The 14,826-nt window shown below is 39.0% G+C and overlaps 1 protein-coding gene across 1 annotated transcript in view; it reads right to left on the bottom strand.

The window, feature by feature from the left end:
• SPMIP7 (sperm microtubule inner protein 7) overlaps window positions 1–14,826 on the bottom strand; it is a 38,673-nt gene that overhangs the window by 15,620 nt on the left and 8,227 nt on the right. The window contains 1 exon segment of the mRNA XM_034060300.1: window positions 4,353–4,460. Within this exon segment, the coding sequence (XP_033916191.1) occupies window positions 4,353–4,460 (108 nt within the window).

A 14,826-nucleotide genomic window follows, 5' to 3' on the forward strand; every position in this document is an offset into this window, starting at 1 on the left:
AATCTTTCACAGAAAGCCCTTAAGCGGCTATGGGAAGGCTATTTCTTACAATCATGTTACACATATGTATCTCAAAAGCCTGGAGAAAGCCTGCACTGGAGAAAAGCAAGCAGTAGAGGTAACAGAGCAGGAATATAGATGACTTGGATAATACAAGAGACTTTAGGACAGAAATTTCTGAGCAAGTTACCAAGCTATCCAAATGAAACTATTTGGACTATGTTGGTTCCTGAAGTACAGCAGAACTCTCTGATCTAAAAATGTGCATTTGGTCTTCTCTTCCTCATGGGTGCAATATCCTCATGTTGTCTACACCAACATCAGAAATAAGACAGTGCCAAGACACAGACTTAAGTCCTGGCCCTCTATCTTCCCTATTTAACATTTTCAAGTTAAGCATAACAGAATTAAAGCATGGATGCAAGCCACACAGTCTTAACTAGCCTCCAGACCAGGGATCTAACCTGACTCCTTTTATTCATACTACACATGGAGCCAGAGATTAAAATCTCTGAGGTTAAAATCTCTAAGATTAAAATATCACTCTGTGACATTTAACCATCTTTGCAAGGCATGCTTATGACAGCTGAGGAGAAGGGCTACTGCTCTGTAATGATTTCTTAGTTAGCAATACACTTACATATGTATGTCCACATGCGTATGTATATATATATATGTATGTATACACACAAAATATCTATGTAAACAGATGGAACAGCTGCCATATCATTTTCAACCTTAGTTAAGGAGGCAATCCAGTACAGAGAACAAATTTCAAGCCTTTGATTCCTTTTGTTTTTAGTATGGTTTTAACTGTCAACGTTAGAAAGTCATAAATATGAGACTAATGCAATAAGGACTACCACGTACAACCACTGCTATGTTATTTTATTTTTGTTCCCTACATATTCCCACACATTTCCTTCCTCCTCACTGTTAGACACTGAGGGTCTCAGTTATCCAGGTAAAAAGGACTGACACTTTCTAAACTGTAACAGTTTATTGTAAAAATTATGAAGACTATGGAGTCACCTTTGGAGAAAAATGTTCTGGTGATTATACTGAGATGAACTTCCATGTTTTTCTATGTATCCGCAGCCACAGAGAAAAAAAGACTTTCAAAATGTGTTCTTACATTGCTAAACATGTCCTCTTTTACCTTCTCACTCCTTTGTTCATAAACAGTTATGCCATTTGCCTCAGAGAATATTAACAGTTTGCAGTGTTTCATAGCATTCAGCTCCCCTAAAAACAATGGTGGGAAATCTTCATACAAGTTTTAAATCTTATTTTAAATCTTACATTCTGGTTATATGAAACATGCTGAAAGACAGATCCCTATAGCAACTGTAACAGGGGGTATGCTGTCTGCCTTTTGCCTCTTTTCAGACTTTCTTTGACACACAAGGTTGTGTCACAACTAACCTGCACTGCATATTTGAAGAACTGCCATGAAATGCCTCTGCTATGACACACCTAAAGAAAAGCAGGGCTGCTTTTTCTTCAAGGGTTTTGTCCTGTGCTTTTTTGATACAGAACTGACCACAGAATCTTATGTTCACTCCCCAAACATAAAATACTTTCTTTTGACTTAAATCCCTTTGGAAATCTCCAAACAAACTTGCTGAAAGGGTGCAAACTTTCTCTCAAAAATCAATTACTAAATTAATCTTACATTAACTATGATGATGCCAGTGAATTTCCATACAACTCATAATACAAATGAATTTGTGTTTTTTAGGTGGCAATGGGCAGTTCATTTAAACAAAAATCAAAACAAAACATAAAATGTTGCTTCCTATGCAAAAGCTAAACAAAAAATTTGATTGCTCTAAAGGACTTTGAAGCCTAATTTGCTGACTTCACCTTGGGATTACCTAGAAATGAAAACACAATAAAAATACATCAATAAACTTGACATATAAAAGTACTACTCATATTTGAAGATGAAGAAACTGTGTTTCTTCTGTGCTATATCCTGTACAGTCCTGTTGATTTCAGAATGCTTAAAACAGGATATAATGGATTTTGTCCCACACACTGTGGAAGCTCCATGCAATAGAAACATAGTGCAGAAGTGGTTGTCTGCTGCCTGGTCTATCTGGTATTGCTGATACTTTTGACAGGAACATTTATTAGACCATGTTAGCAGTAGACAAGAGACTCCCTCTGATACCCATAACTGTCTTCAGGAGACTGACCATATATTTTATATGTGTCAAATAAAGCAGCTATAAAAGAATCCACCACATGCAATCACTTGCTGCTGAGAAATTATTGCAGTCATAGCTTGAGAATGATCAAAGGGTGAAAAAAAGGCTTACCATTTTAAAAACAGTAAGAATGAGATCACATCATCCATGAAAAGCATGTGGAGGTGAATTGGGGTAGTCTGACCCCAGATTCCAGAAATAAACTCTTGTCTCTTCACCTCTCCACTACAGTATAGCTTGATCTGTGTCCACTGAAATCAGAAGTAATTTTTATCATTTATTTCACAAAGGGAAGGAATCAAATGTTAAGCATCCCTCTTTTATGGGCATTGCTGTCTAATGCTGGGGGGAGATTCCCAGCATCCCTAATGGTATTACATAGCAGTTTCAAAAAGGGCTATGATCCCCCATCTTAGATCAGTGAACACTATCTTAGATGACAAGTAGGTCCAGAGAAAGTAAAATAGGACTGTTACAATTCTGCAGCCGCCTGTACTACCTTGGGGAAATGTACCACTCAGCTTAGAAAAAGGGTGGTAAAACCTGCCCTACAATGTCTGCATATGAATGTGCTTCCTACATATGCTTCTTCAAAACATCAGGGATTAATTCCTGGTTATGGAAAGTATCCGTCAGCACAGAACGAGAACCCTGTTCTTGGTATCTACTGAAAACTAAGCAAATTCACTACACCCACAGTAACATCTGTGTAAAGTAAAAGGAAGTAACAGATGTGTTTTCCTTTCTTAGACCACAGTGGTGCCTACTTTTTTTTGCTCTTGAAGTTTAGTATCTGTCTGGAGTCTGTCGATGATCTTTGCCAAGATGCATATGTCTTTTTTGCCAGTGACATTTACAATCAAGTTAGTCTTACATCAGGATGCTCTGGGTTCAGCTTTATTAGCCTATAGAGGCTCAGGACTCTCTTGCATCATTTCACTCCCTGTCAACAGCAAACTGCAGCTACAGGTGACTGCCTATTGTCTCAGTATAGCCACAAGAGAAAAAGAGCAGAAGTGAATACATGTAGAGCAGCAGAAATGGAAGTCAGTGCCTTTTGCATGGTGCTGAAACACTCAAGGTGAATTCTGTAAAATCCAGGCAGCTCCTCAAGCCTTTTCTGGATACTTTTCGCTGGCAGTGCTGAAAAAGAAGGATGATGTGCTGTGAACAGAATTCTAAGGCAAATTAAACAGTTTAATGGAAGATAAATATCTCAGCAAAACCTGGAAACTTGGGATAGCATCACAGCATTCTAGATTACTATGGATAAAGAGAAATCAGAATCATAATGGAGATACAGGAAACAAAGAGTTATTAAGCTATTCTGAAGCTACTGGGAGAAAGGCTAGGTTGGTTGCTGGTGTCAGAACTCTTTGTGCTAACAAAAGGAAAAGGGTTTTTCAGCTCTTCTGAAGTGTCCATCTCCTTTGAAACTAACAAGAATTAGACACCTACCTACAACATATTGGCCTATAGTTTTAACAAGCCTTGTATGGAGAGCAAGAGAGAATAGATATTACTGATTCACTTCATGAGGCAGCCACAACTGTGATTTGGGGCTGTGATGATTTCATAGTCACAGGGCTCTGGGCTGCATTGGTGTAGGGGCATGGCATGATTTTGCCTCTTATAGCCCTCTAAGTAAACCCACTTATTTTTAACAATTATTTTTGTATAGCAAATACACATTTCATGTATCTGCTAGCACCAATTTGGAAATACAATACCACACAGTTTTCTTTTGGGAATTTTAAAGTTTGACATTCGTAGGTCTCTTTCAAAACACACAAAGATCAATCAACCAGGAAAAAAAAAGTAATTTAAACCATGACTTAGCAACCATAGCTAAAGAAATATTTCTCAGTGTAGAAATAATCACATTCTCAAATCATGATTTACCTCAGTGTTAAGGTACCACCCCAGTACATACCTTCCAATGTTCCAGAAAAAATCTAAAACCTCAAAAGGACTTCAGATTAGCATGACAATAACATGATGTGATCCAACACTGTTCAGTATTTTCTAAGCCAATGGAATGTCATGCTTAACATTTAATTGTTCTTTAACTAAATAAATGCAATTAGGATTTTCCCTGTAATCTTTCTGAACAAGCTGAGAAATATGTCTCATACCTACCCATGCATTCGTGCAATTATTGATGGGGTTGTTGATGGAAGATTAGAATTTGCTGGGTGAGTTGCTGACCAATGAACCTTGCCAATGTATCCAGGGATATTTGGAGTGCTAAAGGAAAATTGGAGAAAGGTTAAATTAAATGACTATAGGCTTGAAATATGACTTACAGATCAGTTCTAAAATTGCTAGTGCTTATCAAAGATGGATGGCGTAAAACCTCTTTATAATATGGTTCGTAGTCCTTAGAATGTATGAACTGGCATAGCTTCTTTAAGATCAGGGAAACAGCTTTATGATGATAACAAAATGATAAACAACTAGCTGATGATCTGACCTAAAATCTTTACTTAGACATGGCAAAAGCGAATTTTTTAGTGACTTTTCCTTTTTTGTTTTCCCTGCTTTAGGTTGAATATCTGTATGATATTCATGATTACAATCAACACTGAATCTCAAAGAAAAAAAGGGTCATGGGATTTGCATAGAGCACAGAGCAAAGAATTACTCTTCTAAAATGTGATAAAGATTTAGCTCATATTTAGGTTCCAGCTTCAAATATGGAATTTAGGTAGCAGGTTTTAGGCCAACAGGTGTGATTTCTCACAGCCTAAGCCACAAATGATTTTCCGAATGATTCTGAGGTTTACTAAATCCCCCCTAGAGCTCATTAAAAGTGTATTTACATATATATGTAAAATTATTAACACAGCTTAGACACATCAACCTAAATCCTAGCCCAAGTACACCAGTGGACTGAGACAGTATGGGCCACATCTTGGTAGACTAAAGCCTTTTGTTAATTCCAATGCTAAATTTTAATGTGAAATACAAAATAAAAGAAATTGAGAAAAGAATTCTACTTCTCTGAGGTAGTACAACAGAAAATTTTGATATCAGAGATGGACAAAATTAAAGAAAAAAACACGAAGGTGTACAAATAAGAATTCAGAGAGATGATCCTGAAGATTAAATCTATGAAGATAATTCATTAAAATAATCCATGAAGATTAAAGATTAACACTCTAAGGCCCTAATAAAATAGCTTTTTTCAACACAAAGTTATTCGGAGAGTATCATCAGTACTGTTCTATACTGACAGCTCAAAATAGGACACTGCTGAATTATGCATATATCCAGCCAGCCCCTATGCGTGGAGGAAAGAATGCATGACAAGCTCTTTCATCCTCTGAATCAGCTAAATACTTGGGATTGTAACCTTTACTTCCATTAGACCTTTGGAGGTCTTCAGACCACAAGAATGATAGGTAACAGTGCCTCCTTTAAAATATCACCAAGGTATTGTTTTGTTTCCTCTGTACTGGATAAAAATAAACAGTTCCTTTAATTATAGAGTGCATACAGATACTGGATTCAATACAGCTGATCAGCTACTTCTCTGAAAATAAGTTCAGCACAAGATGCAAAACTGGACATATGTGCCAAATGTGGCTTATCAGAAGATTCATTGACTTGTGTACTAGGAAACTTGGATCTGGAATTCTTAACCAGAATAGCAGATGTAATGACAAAATGCTGTATCTACTAACTGCAGTTATAACAAAGGACTGCGATTGAACTATACTTGCCACAGGAGCATTGGCAATATATGTTGCGGTCTTTGTATCCATAGTTAGCAGAAAGACCATCTAGTTCTTTGTCTTATTTTGGAGTAGCCTTGTGATAGCCTATACATTCTTACACTGTTATATTCCCTGGGCCATGCTCCAGTACATGACCTTCCAGAGAAGATGGCTTTGTAGAGTCAGTACAACAGTTCTGAAGCATTTGGGAAGCTGTTACCTATACTAAATCATCACGGTGTTGGCTCAGCAAGTAACAAATCTGCTCTCTGTCTTGATGGCAGCCATGCAGGGATAACAAGTAGGCCTGAAAACCTGCTCAGCAGTAGAACATATTTTCTGAATTAGCCAAAATGGCTTGCAGACAAATCTGATTTTACATGTCAAAGGAGACAAGATTTAGGTTACATGTGGATTAGGTAATTGTCAAAAATTTAATCTGCATATGCAGAGATCACACTGAGGGACACAATGGACATTGGGTGTGTGCAAGTACAAGTGACTGCATTCATCTAAACCCAAAAATGTGATATCACTTTGAAGGAATCAGTCAGACCGTGAATGGAGTTTTATCACTGTGGTGGTGTGCTACATATCAAGATGCATCTCTCACATGCAATAAATTATCATAGAATCATAGAATAGTTAGGATTGGAAAGGACCTCAAGATCATCTAGTTCCAACCCCCCTGCCATGAGCAGGGACACCTCACACTAAACCATATCACCCACGGCTTCATCCAACCTGGTCTTGAACACTGCCAGGGATGGAGCATTCACTACCTCCCTGGGCAACCCATTCCACTACCTGACCACCCTAACAGGAAAGAATTTCTTCCTTATATCCAGTCAAAACCTCTGCTGTTTAAGTTCCAACCCATTACCCCTTGTTCTATCACTACAGTCCCTAATGAATAGTCCCTCCTCAGCATCCCTGCAGGCCCCCTTCAGATACTGGAAGGCTGCTATGAGGTCTCCATGCAGCCTTCTCTTCTCCAGGCTGAACAGACCCAACTTTCTCAGCCTGTTTTCATACGGGAGGTGCTCCAGTCCCGTGATCATCCTCGTGGCCCTCCTCTGGACTTGTTCTAACAGTTCCATGTCCTTTTCATGTTGAGGACACCAGAACTGCACACAGTACTCCAAGTGAGGTCTCATGAGAGGAGAGTAGATGGGCAGGATCACCTCCTTTGACCTGCTGGTCACGCTCCTCTTGATGCAGCCCAGGATACGGTTGGCTTTCTGGGCTGTGAGTGCACACTGCTAGCTCATGTTCATTTTCTCATTGACCAACACCCCCAAGTCCTTCTCCACCGGACTACTATGAATTTCCTTTTTGCCCAACCTGTAGCTGTTCCTGGGATTGCTTCAACCCAGGTGTAGGACCTTGCACTTGGCATGGTTAAACTTCATGAGGCTGGCATCAGCCCACCTCACAAGTGTGTCAAGGTCCCTCTGAATGGCATTCCTTCCCTCTAGCATAACAGAACCACACAGCTTGGTGTCATCGGCAAACTTGCTGAGGGCACACTCAATTCCATTGTCCATGTCAGTGACAAAGATATTAAGCAAGACCGGTCCCAACACCGATCCCTGAGGGACACTACTCATTACTGGTCTCCAGCTGGACATTGAACCATTGACCACAACACTTTGAGTGCGACCATCCAGCCAGTTCTTTATCCAGTGAGTGGTCCACCTATCAAATTGATGACACTCCAATTTAGAGACAAGGATGTCATGTGGGACAGTGTCAAATGCTTTGCACAAGTCCAGGTAGATGATGTCAACTGCTCCACCCCTGTCCATCAGTTTTGTAGCCTCATCATCAAATTGATCAGGCAGGATTTTCCCCTAGTAAAGCCATGCTGGCTGTCACCAAGCACCTTGTTGTTTTTCATGTGCCCTATCATGCCTTCCAAGCAAATCTGCTCCCAGATTTTGCCAGGCACAGAGGTGAGACTGACTGGTCTGTAATTCCCCGGGTCATCCATTTTCCCCTTCTTGAAAATTACATTGACGTCCTTAAAATTGTATGAGCATCACAGAGGAGGCTATAACAACAAGAAGCCCTGAATTAACTTGCAACATTTTAATAACCTATTTGGATTTAACTGACATAATAACTATGCAATTGTGGAGATACTAGAATACATTATCCACTGTGAGGCACTTGATTGATAAAATCTGACCTTAAAACCTATAAAACTAGAATAAGAGAAAAAGGCATCAAAAAATGGCCAGATGTGACCCAAAAATGAAACCTGAGAGATGGCTCAAGATAAAGACTTGTTTTAGACTTGTTAGAAAGGATTGACAGGAATTGCTATATTCATAATATGTGGGAAGGATATAGCTCTGAAAGAGAAGAGAAATGGGCAAAGAGAAGTTAAAAGAACCAGGATAGTAAGAAAGCTTATACTACAGTAAAGCAGCTGCTCTCCTGGAAACCTTCAAAGAAGATGCAAAAATAAGCTGTGGTTATGTATGTGATAAAGCAGAAGAAACTGAGGTTAAAAAATTACCCCTTTGGGTTTTTTTTTTTGTTTGTTTTTGGATCATGGTGTCTAGTTCTCGTGTGTGTTCTCTGATGATGTGCTAAACCCAATTGCTGCTGCTAAAGAAAACAATCAAGTGCCAGGCTACCACTGGGCAACATGCAAAACTCCTCTGTGGTTATGCTGTCGTCATCAAGCTTTCTTGCTGTAACCATGACATCTCTCTTGTTCATATACTTCCTTGTAATCACACTAGCAGCTCTTAGTCCCAACAGTAAGAAATATAGTGTTGACAGTTGAATCTGTGCAAGCTCTAAGATTTTTCAAGCGGAATGTAGTGATTCTGAGTATGTCTGCTTTGGTGTGCCTCTGTGTTGTATACCTACATCTGGGTATCTTTGAAGATTTTTATTTCCCGGTAGTGGTCAAGAAAACAGTGTAGAATCAATTGAGTTGGCAACCCATGCTGACATTTAGAGGTATTTGATATGCCTTAAGGCATCTCAGATAAGCCCCCATAGCACAGGACCCGCAGGAGATCCATGCTGTCCTGAAACAGCAGCTGGAAGTGATGGTCTAGGGTACCTCCAGGGCATTGGATGCCCAGGTTTGCCGTGTCAGTTCCATATCGGCTCTTTTTACGGGAGCAGAATCAGGATTCCCCCAAATAATTTGAAATTCTTGAAAAACTTGGATCTAGCATTTTAGCTTGAATGACCAAGGTAGCTAGCAAATTCTATGGGCAAAACTTCTGTCTAGGGAAAGCAATCTGGTAGATTCTTACCTTGCACTTAAAAGCAAAGATCTCCTAGCATCTTACTCTTTCTTAGAAACACTGTTGTATAAATCTCATATAACTGAATCAACAGATTACATCATTAACTAGCTCTTCTTGTTACTAAAATTATAAAATAGGTCTCTTGGATCTTACTCACAGCACATAAGACTTGCAACTGTCCTTCACCTCAAATTCCCTTCCAGGAAGACTTAAATGGATTTTACATCAAAATGGTAATACCCCAGAAATATTTTGAATCATGTTGAACTGAAACATTTCGTTTCTACAGTTTCAAAGAGTTTTATTCTGCTTTCACCCTTTTCACCTCCACCCTCCTCCCCCCCCTACCACCACCTTATCACCACCCCTTAAGCTAGCCATAAAATCTCAATTAGAAAGTATCAAAATAGAATATTTCAGCATTCCCCACCATCCACCCCATGCATGACTCAAACAAGAAAATCACTAACAAGGCATACATGGTGGACAAACTGTCAGCTTCTGAATTAAAAATACAAGATGGGAAAGCTTTTAGGCAGCCGAAGAAAATGACTACACAAGGTGGAAGGTGGCAGAGGGTCCTGTCCCCATCTAATTGTGGCCTGTGAGGTTTCTGTGGTAACTTGAAATTATAATGGATGCTTGGACACAGTCGGAAGCTGACTGCACTGAAAAAAAATTACCGAAGTCACTACAGATACACTGATGTAATAGCATTTTGCCCAATGTCCTTGAGGATCCAAGGATAAAGAGGAGTTTCAGAGTATATCTTTGCGCAAGAACTGTAGGACTTGAAACACTTATGACTTTGTCTTCCTAGAAACTGAATGCATTAAGTTCCCATTTCAATCAACTACTTCCAGAAATGGATTTTGGTCAGATCCTGTCCTCTCTGAGACACACAACCTCATTGGCCTTGGACAACTCACTTCAGTCTTCTTAATCTTCATCTTTCAAAAACTAATACTATCATCTACTTTATCAGTATTATGGTAATGAATTAGTCAGTGCTTTGAAAGTGCTGTTAAGTAAATAACACTTGGTTAGAATGCATGTGTATTATGTAAGCACTGCCCTCTACTGAGTCTTATGAGAGCTGATGAATTCTGAGTAGCAAGTTTTAAAATGTTAATGATTGACAGGTTTTTATTTAATTGTGGAGAAGAGTCTTTTCACATGGAACAAGAAAACATAATCTATGTTCTAACTGCTTTTGTCAAATTTCAAGGGGCAGGTTCCAGTAAGTATCGCAGTGAAAATCAGGAACACACAAAAAAAGAGAAGAGCACGAGTTAAATATAATACTTGATAGATATGAACTGCTGCTTTGTATGCTGGAATGCATTAAATGTGCTACAATACTACTTCACTAAGTACTGCTAACTCACTGAGTGTAAGGGAGTTCTAACAATGCCAAGGAGGTGAGTTATTTGTTTGTCAGGCTGAGCATTCACCAAAGCCCTGCCCATGAATGCTGCAGAGGAAATCCCCACCAGCAGTGTGGGAAGCTTTTTTTCCATTGACCCTTAAAACACCTGCAGCACTAAAATACCACATAAAGCATAACCTTGTTTCAGCAGCTGATTGGGGAAGAGGTCGACAAAGGGAAAAGCTAGTGATGAGGGGTGGAGGAGAGCTATACAAAACTACATTCCTATAAACATGTTAGCAAAAAAGAGGACAGCAGATTACTATGTTGGGAATCCATATGGTGTAGTAAAGCTAGTTTCTTTATGGTTTTCAAAGTTATTAAATTCAAAATGCAATTCTGAATAAGAAAATCTTTTTCAAAGTAGTTGCTAATTACAAGAAAGAATGAATTGTGTCATCACTTATTTTTGCTTATTAATAACATGGAACCTCTCAAAAATGCCCAGAGAATTTAGCAGTCTGAGTCTTCCTGGAGGTCACTGTAGCTGTGCTATGAAGTTTCCTCCTCTGTGTAACTTGCCCAAATGAGCTGAAAACACAGTTTTATCAGAATTCACATCATCGTCCTCTTCCTTTATACCCATTTGGGCTAGAGCAGCAGTTACACACAGGGCATCAGATTTTTAAAAGTGCACAGCACCTAAAAGCTTCATTGTAGTGTTTGTGGTCAGATTTTTGCAGGAGCTTAACAGTCAACATGCACCCAGAATGTGAGCTCTTTCAGAGTTCTGGTTTTCATGTGTGGTTGCTGAGCTATTTTTGAAAGCCTGGCTGGCTGCATAAAACATACTCTAGCTCTCAGTTGCTTCCCTACCTAGTATATGATTAGCTATGTGACATATAACCCCAAATGCATTATTAACCTTCCACAAATAAATAAATAAGCAAATAATTAATAATCAAATTGGTAAGAAACAAAGAAAATTTAATCAAGGAAAACAGTCCAGGATACCTAACAAAAGCACAAAAGCAACATACAATGAAAATACAAAAAGAGAAAGCATCAAAGGATTCAATTTGGAACCTCACTAGTTAGTGACATAAAAAATGAGAAACAAACCTGCAACTCCTGTGCTCTGACCCTGTAGTCCACTCAATGGTGCCCTGAGCTGTAAGACTAGATCATAAGTTCTAGGAAAGACTTTTGGAGATCTGCTGGTGAAAAAGTACCACATTGGAAATATATTTTCAGAGTTCTCTTTCACAAAAACTTCCTAAGATTTTTACTCGATCTTTGAAAAGAGCCAGAAAGGGATCTTTGCCCTTGGCAAAGAAATAATAGAAGATTCCAGGTTTTAGGCATATATTGCAACATAACCAAGGATGAAAGAGAGAACAAATTCATGGGGCTGTTCAGCCTGGAGAAGAGAAATCAGCATGGAGACCTCATAGCAGCCTTCCAGTATCTGAAGGGGGCCTATAAGGATGCTGAGGAGGGACTCTTCATTAGGAACTGTAGTTATAGAACAAGGGGTAACGGGTTCAAACTTAGGGGAAGTTTAGATTGGATATAAGGAGGAAGTTCTTTACTGTTAGGGTGGTGAGGTACTGAAATGGGTTGCCCAGGTAAGTTGTGAATTCTCCATCCCTGTCAGTGTTCAAGACCAGGTTGGATGAAGCCTTGGGTGATATGGTTTAGTGTGAGGTGTCCCTGCCCATGAGAGGGGGGTTTGAACTAGATGATCTTGAGGTCCTTTCCAACCCTAACTATTCTGTGAATCTGTGATCTTAAATCAAAGTCAGGAATGCATATACAAACCAAGTATATTAAGAATGCTACATTCCAGGGCTGGAACAGATATCAAGAGATGATGCAATTGATCTCTTTCCCTAAAACAGGCTTTAATGAAAGCCTGGAAGGGAATGAGAGGAACTGAACCACCATCCAGTCTGACCTGAAAAAAACAGCTTCACAGCTCCATTAAGGAAATTCCCACTGATCATTCTGGACTGCCACCAGATCACATAGTTTTGATTAATAAGTTCAGATTCATAAATTTAGCACTTCTAGATGAATCACAACACTTATGACATGACTTTTTACATGTGGTGGAGGTTCCCACAGCTATTCCATGTCTGAATCACAGAGGAAAAACTGAGTAAAATAGTGCTTAGATTCCTAACTCTTCACTTGTGACTCATCCTAACTTTCAAGAACTATGGCCATCACTTGTGCTAATAGTTATTTTTTAAAACCAAGTTTTAGCAAAACACCATTTCAATACCTTAAAGCTCAGAGTTTGGTAAAAAAAAAGGCACAGGCGAGGGCTCAGGATACATGAAGTTTGATTCCTAGCCATACCAGAGATTCCCAATGGTATTTGCCAAATCACTTGATTACACTGCACCTGGATTCCCATCTTTAAAAGTTCCAAATTGCATGGCAAGGACTTCAGAGCATTATCTACAGTGTCAGGTATGTGCACAACAGCTTTTCACAACACTAATCGTATACTAGGAGCTTTTAGGCTCAACTGCAGCATAAGTCCTGCCTTTTATCTTTTTTTCTAATTCCTTAAGAAAAAAAGAAGAAAAACAGAAGATGGTTTCCTGTTCTGCCAAAAGGAAGAGAGGGTGGGCACAAGGGTAACATACAAACCATGCCCAGGTTCACCACTCTTCCTGTTTGTCTCTGCAAAACTACATGACAGATGACTCTTAGCTGGTTTCAGCTTTGCTAATAATTTGAATGGCAACCACTTTCTTGCATGGTTCGGGAAAGAATAATGTCTCCCTCCAGAGTTATGCCTGAGTGACAGTGCTGTCGCCCAAGTGCTAGAGGCAGGAAGTGCAACTGCTAGCACGTGAAAGAGTGAAAGTGTCTATATACAAAGAGATTTTTACATCTTACAGGCTTACAGAGAATATTTATGCTTCTAAATCCAAAGCATGTATCTCATTTCTCAAGGATTTTAATAGGAGTCTAGTAGAGTCAACACCTTTACACATCTTTCCAGTACTATTGGCAAACATACAAAGCAAAACAAAAATTTTAGGGATCAATCGTATGTATTCTTTCTGAATTCTTCTTTTCTTCTGCTTAAAATGATAGCAATCCTGATGTCTGACACTCACAAAGAATAAATATGGAAAATGTAATAGAGCTTTTCAGATGGGATTGAGTTTTTCACAACTTGGAGATGTCAGAATCTTTTAGGTCTCAGAAATCTTGGTCTCCTGGTTGCCAGAAGTCAATGAAATCCATAGCCTTGTCCACTACATGGAGAGTACTAGAGAAAGTAGTACAGACCCTGTTGCTCGAACTTACAAATCCACCATGATATCATACGTTGCAAATAGCTCCAGCAAGATGTCTGTCTGTTTGCGAGACAGTGTACACATCAGCTTCTATTGTTCAAAGCTCTACAGCAATAACAGTATGACATGGCAGAACTAAGGGTTAATAGCTCTGCTAACTTCCCTACAACTCAAAAATCTCTGTTCAACACTATACTGTATGCTGTGTGTGCTGTATTTTTAAAGCATATTTCTCAGTAATCATTTTGTGCTATTTTATGTTTTAATTCAAGCAGAAGCTAAAAGTTAGATGAAAGCTGTGAGAAATGAGATGGCTTCTTCAGGAGGTGAGATAAAACAATCAGAATGGTGCATTATGTACATAAAAACTTGGTAATAACAGGTTTGGTGTAGTAATATAGGTTAAATTTGAGCATTTTACAATGCTCAGCACCTTACTTTGTCTGTGAACCTATTGCTGTAATGAACAAGGCTGTGTGAAGAATGATACACTACTCCCCACACGTGTGTGACAGCATGTGATGCATTACAAAGGCTATTGATGTAAGAAACAGAAATGAACAGATCTAAGATGGATATTAGAAATCTCAGCTACTTCCAAGGCAGCTCCCAGCGACTAGGAATGTTTAGCACATACTCTGCCTTATGTAAGGACTAGAATTATGCTTTTTCTTCATAACAGAGTGGGCAATGTAAAAACAATACAGCTCCTCTCCCTCTGCTTTGCCCAGTGAAGTATCCCTTCTGTAGCTGCCTCACAAATGCGGACTGTGCAAGACCACTGAAATGACAGAAAGAAAAGGCCTGTGCAAAGAGAAAATCTATGTGAAAAGACCAGTGGTTTTCCTCTTTTCTTTGATAATTTTTAGTTCCTACTATTACATCATTACTTTTACCATTTTACTTCTCAAAAGTTTGCAAATAAATGCT

The sequence above is a fragment of the Melopsittacus undulatus genome, chromosome 1, assembly GCF_012275295.1.
Source record: "Melopsittacus undulatus isolate bMelUnd1 chromosome 1, bMelUnd1.mat.Z, whole genome shotgun sequence".
Classification (NCBI taxonomy): domain Eukaryota; kingdom Metazoa; phylum Chordata; class Aves; order Psittaciformes; family Psittaculidae; genus Melopsittacus; species Melopsittacus undulatus.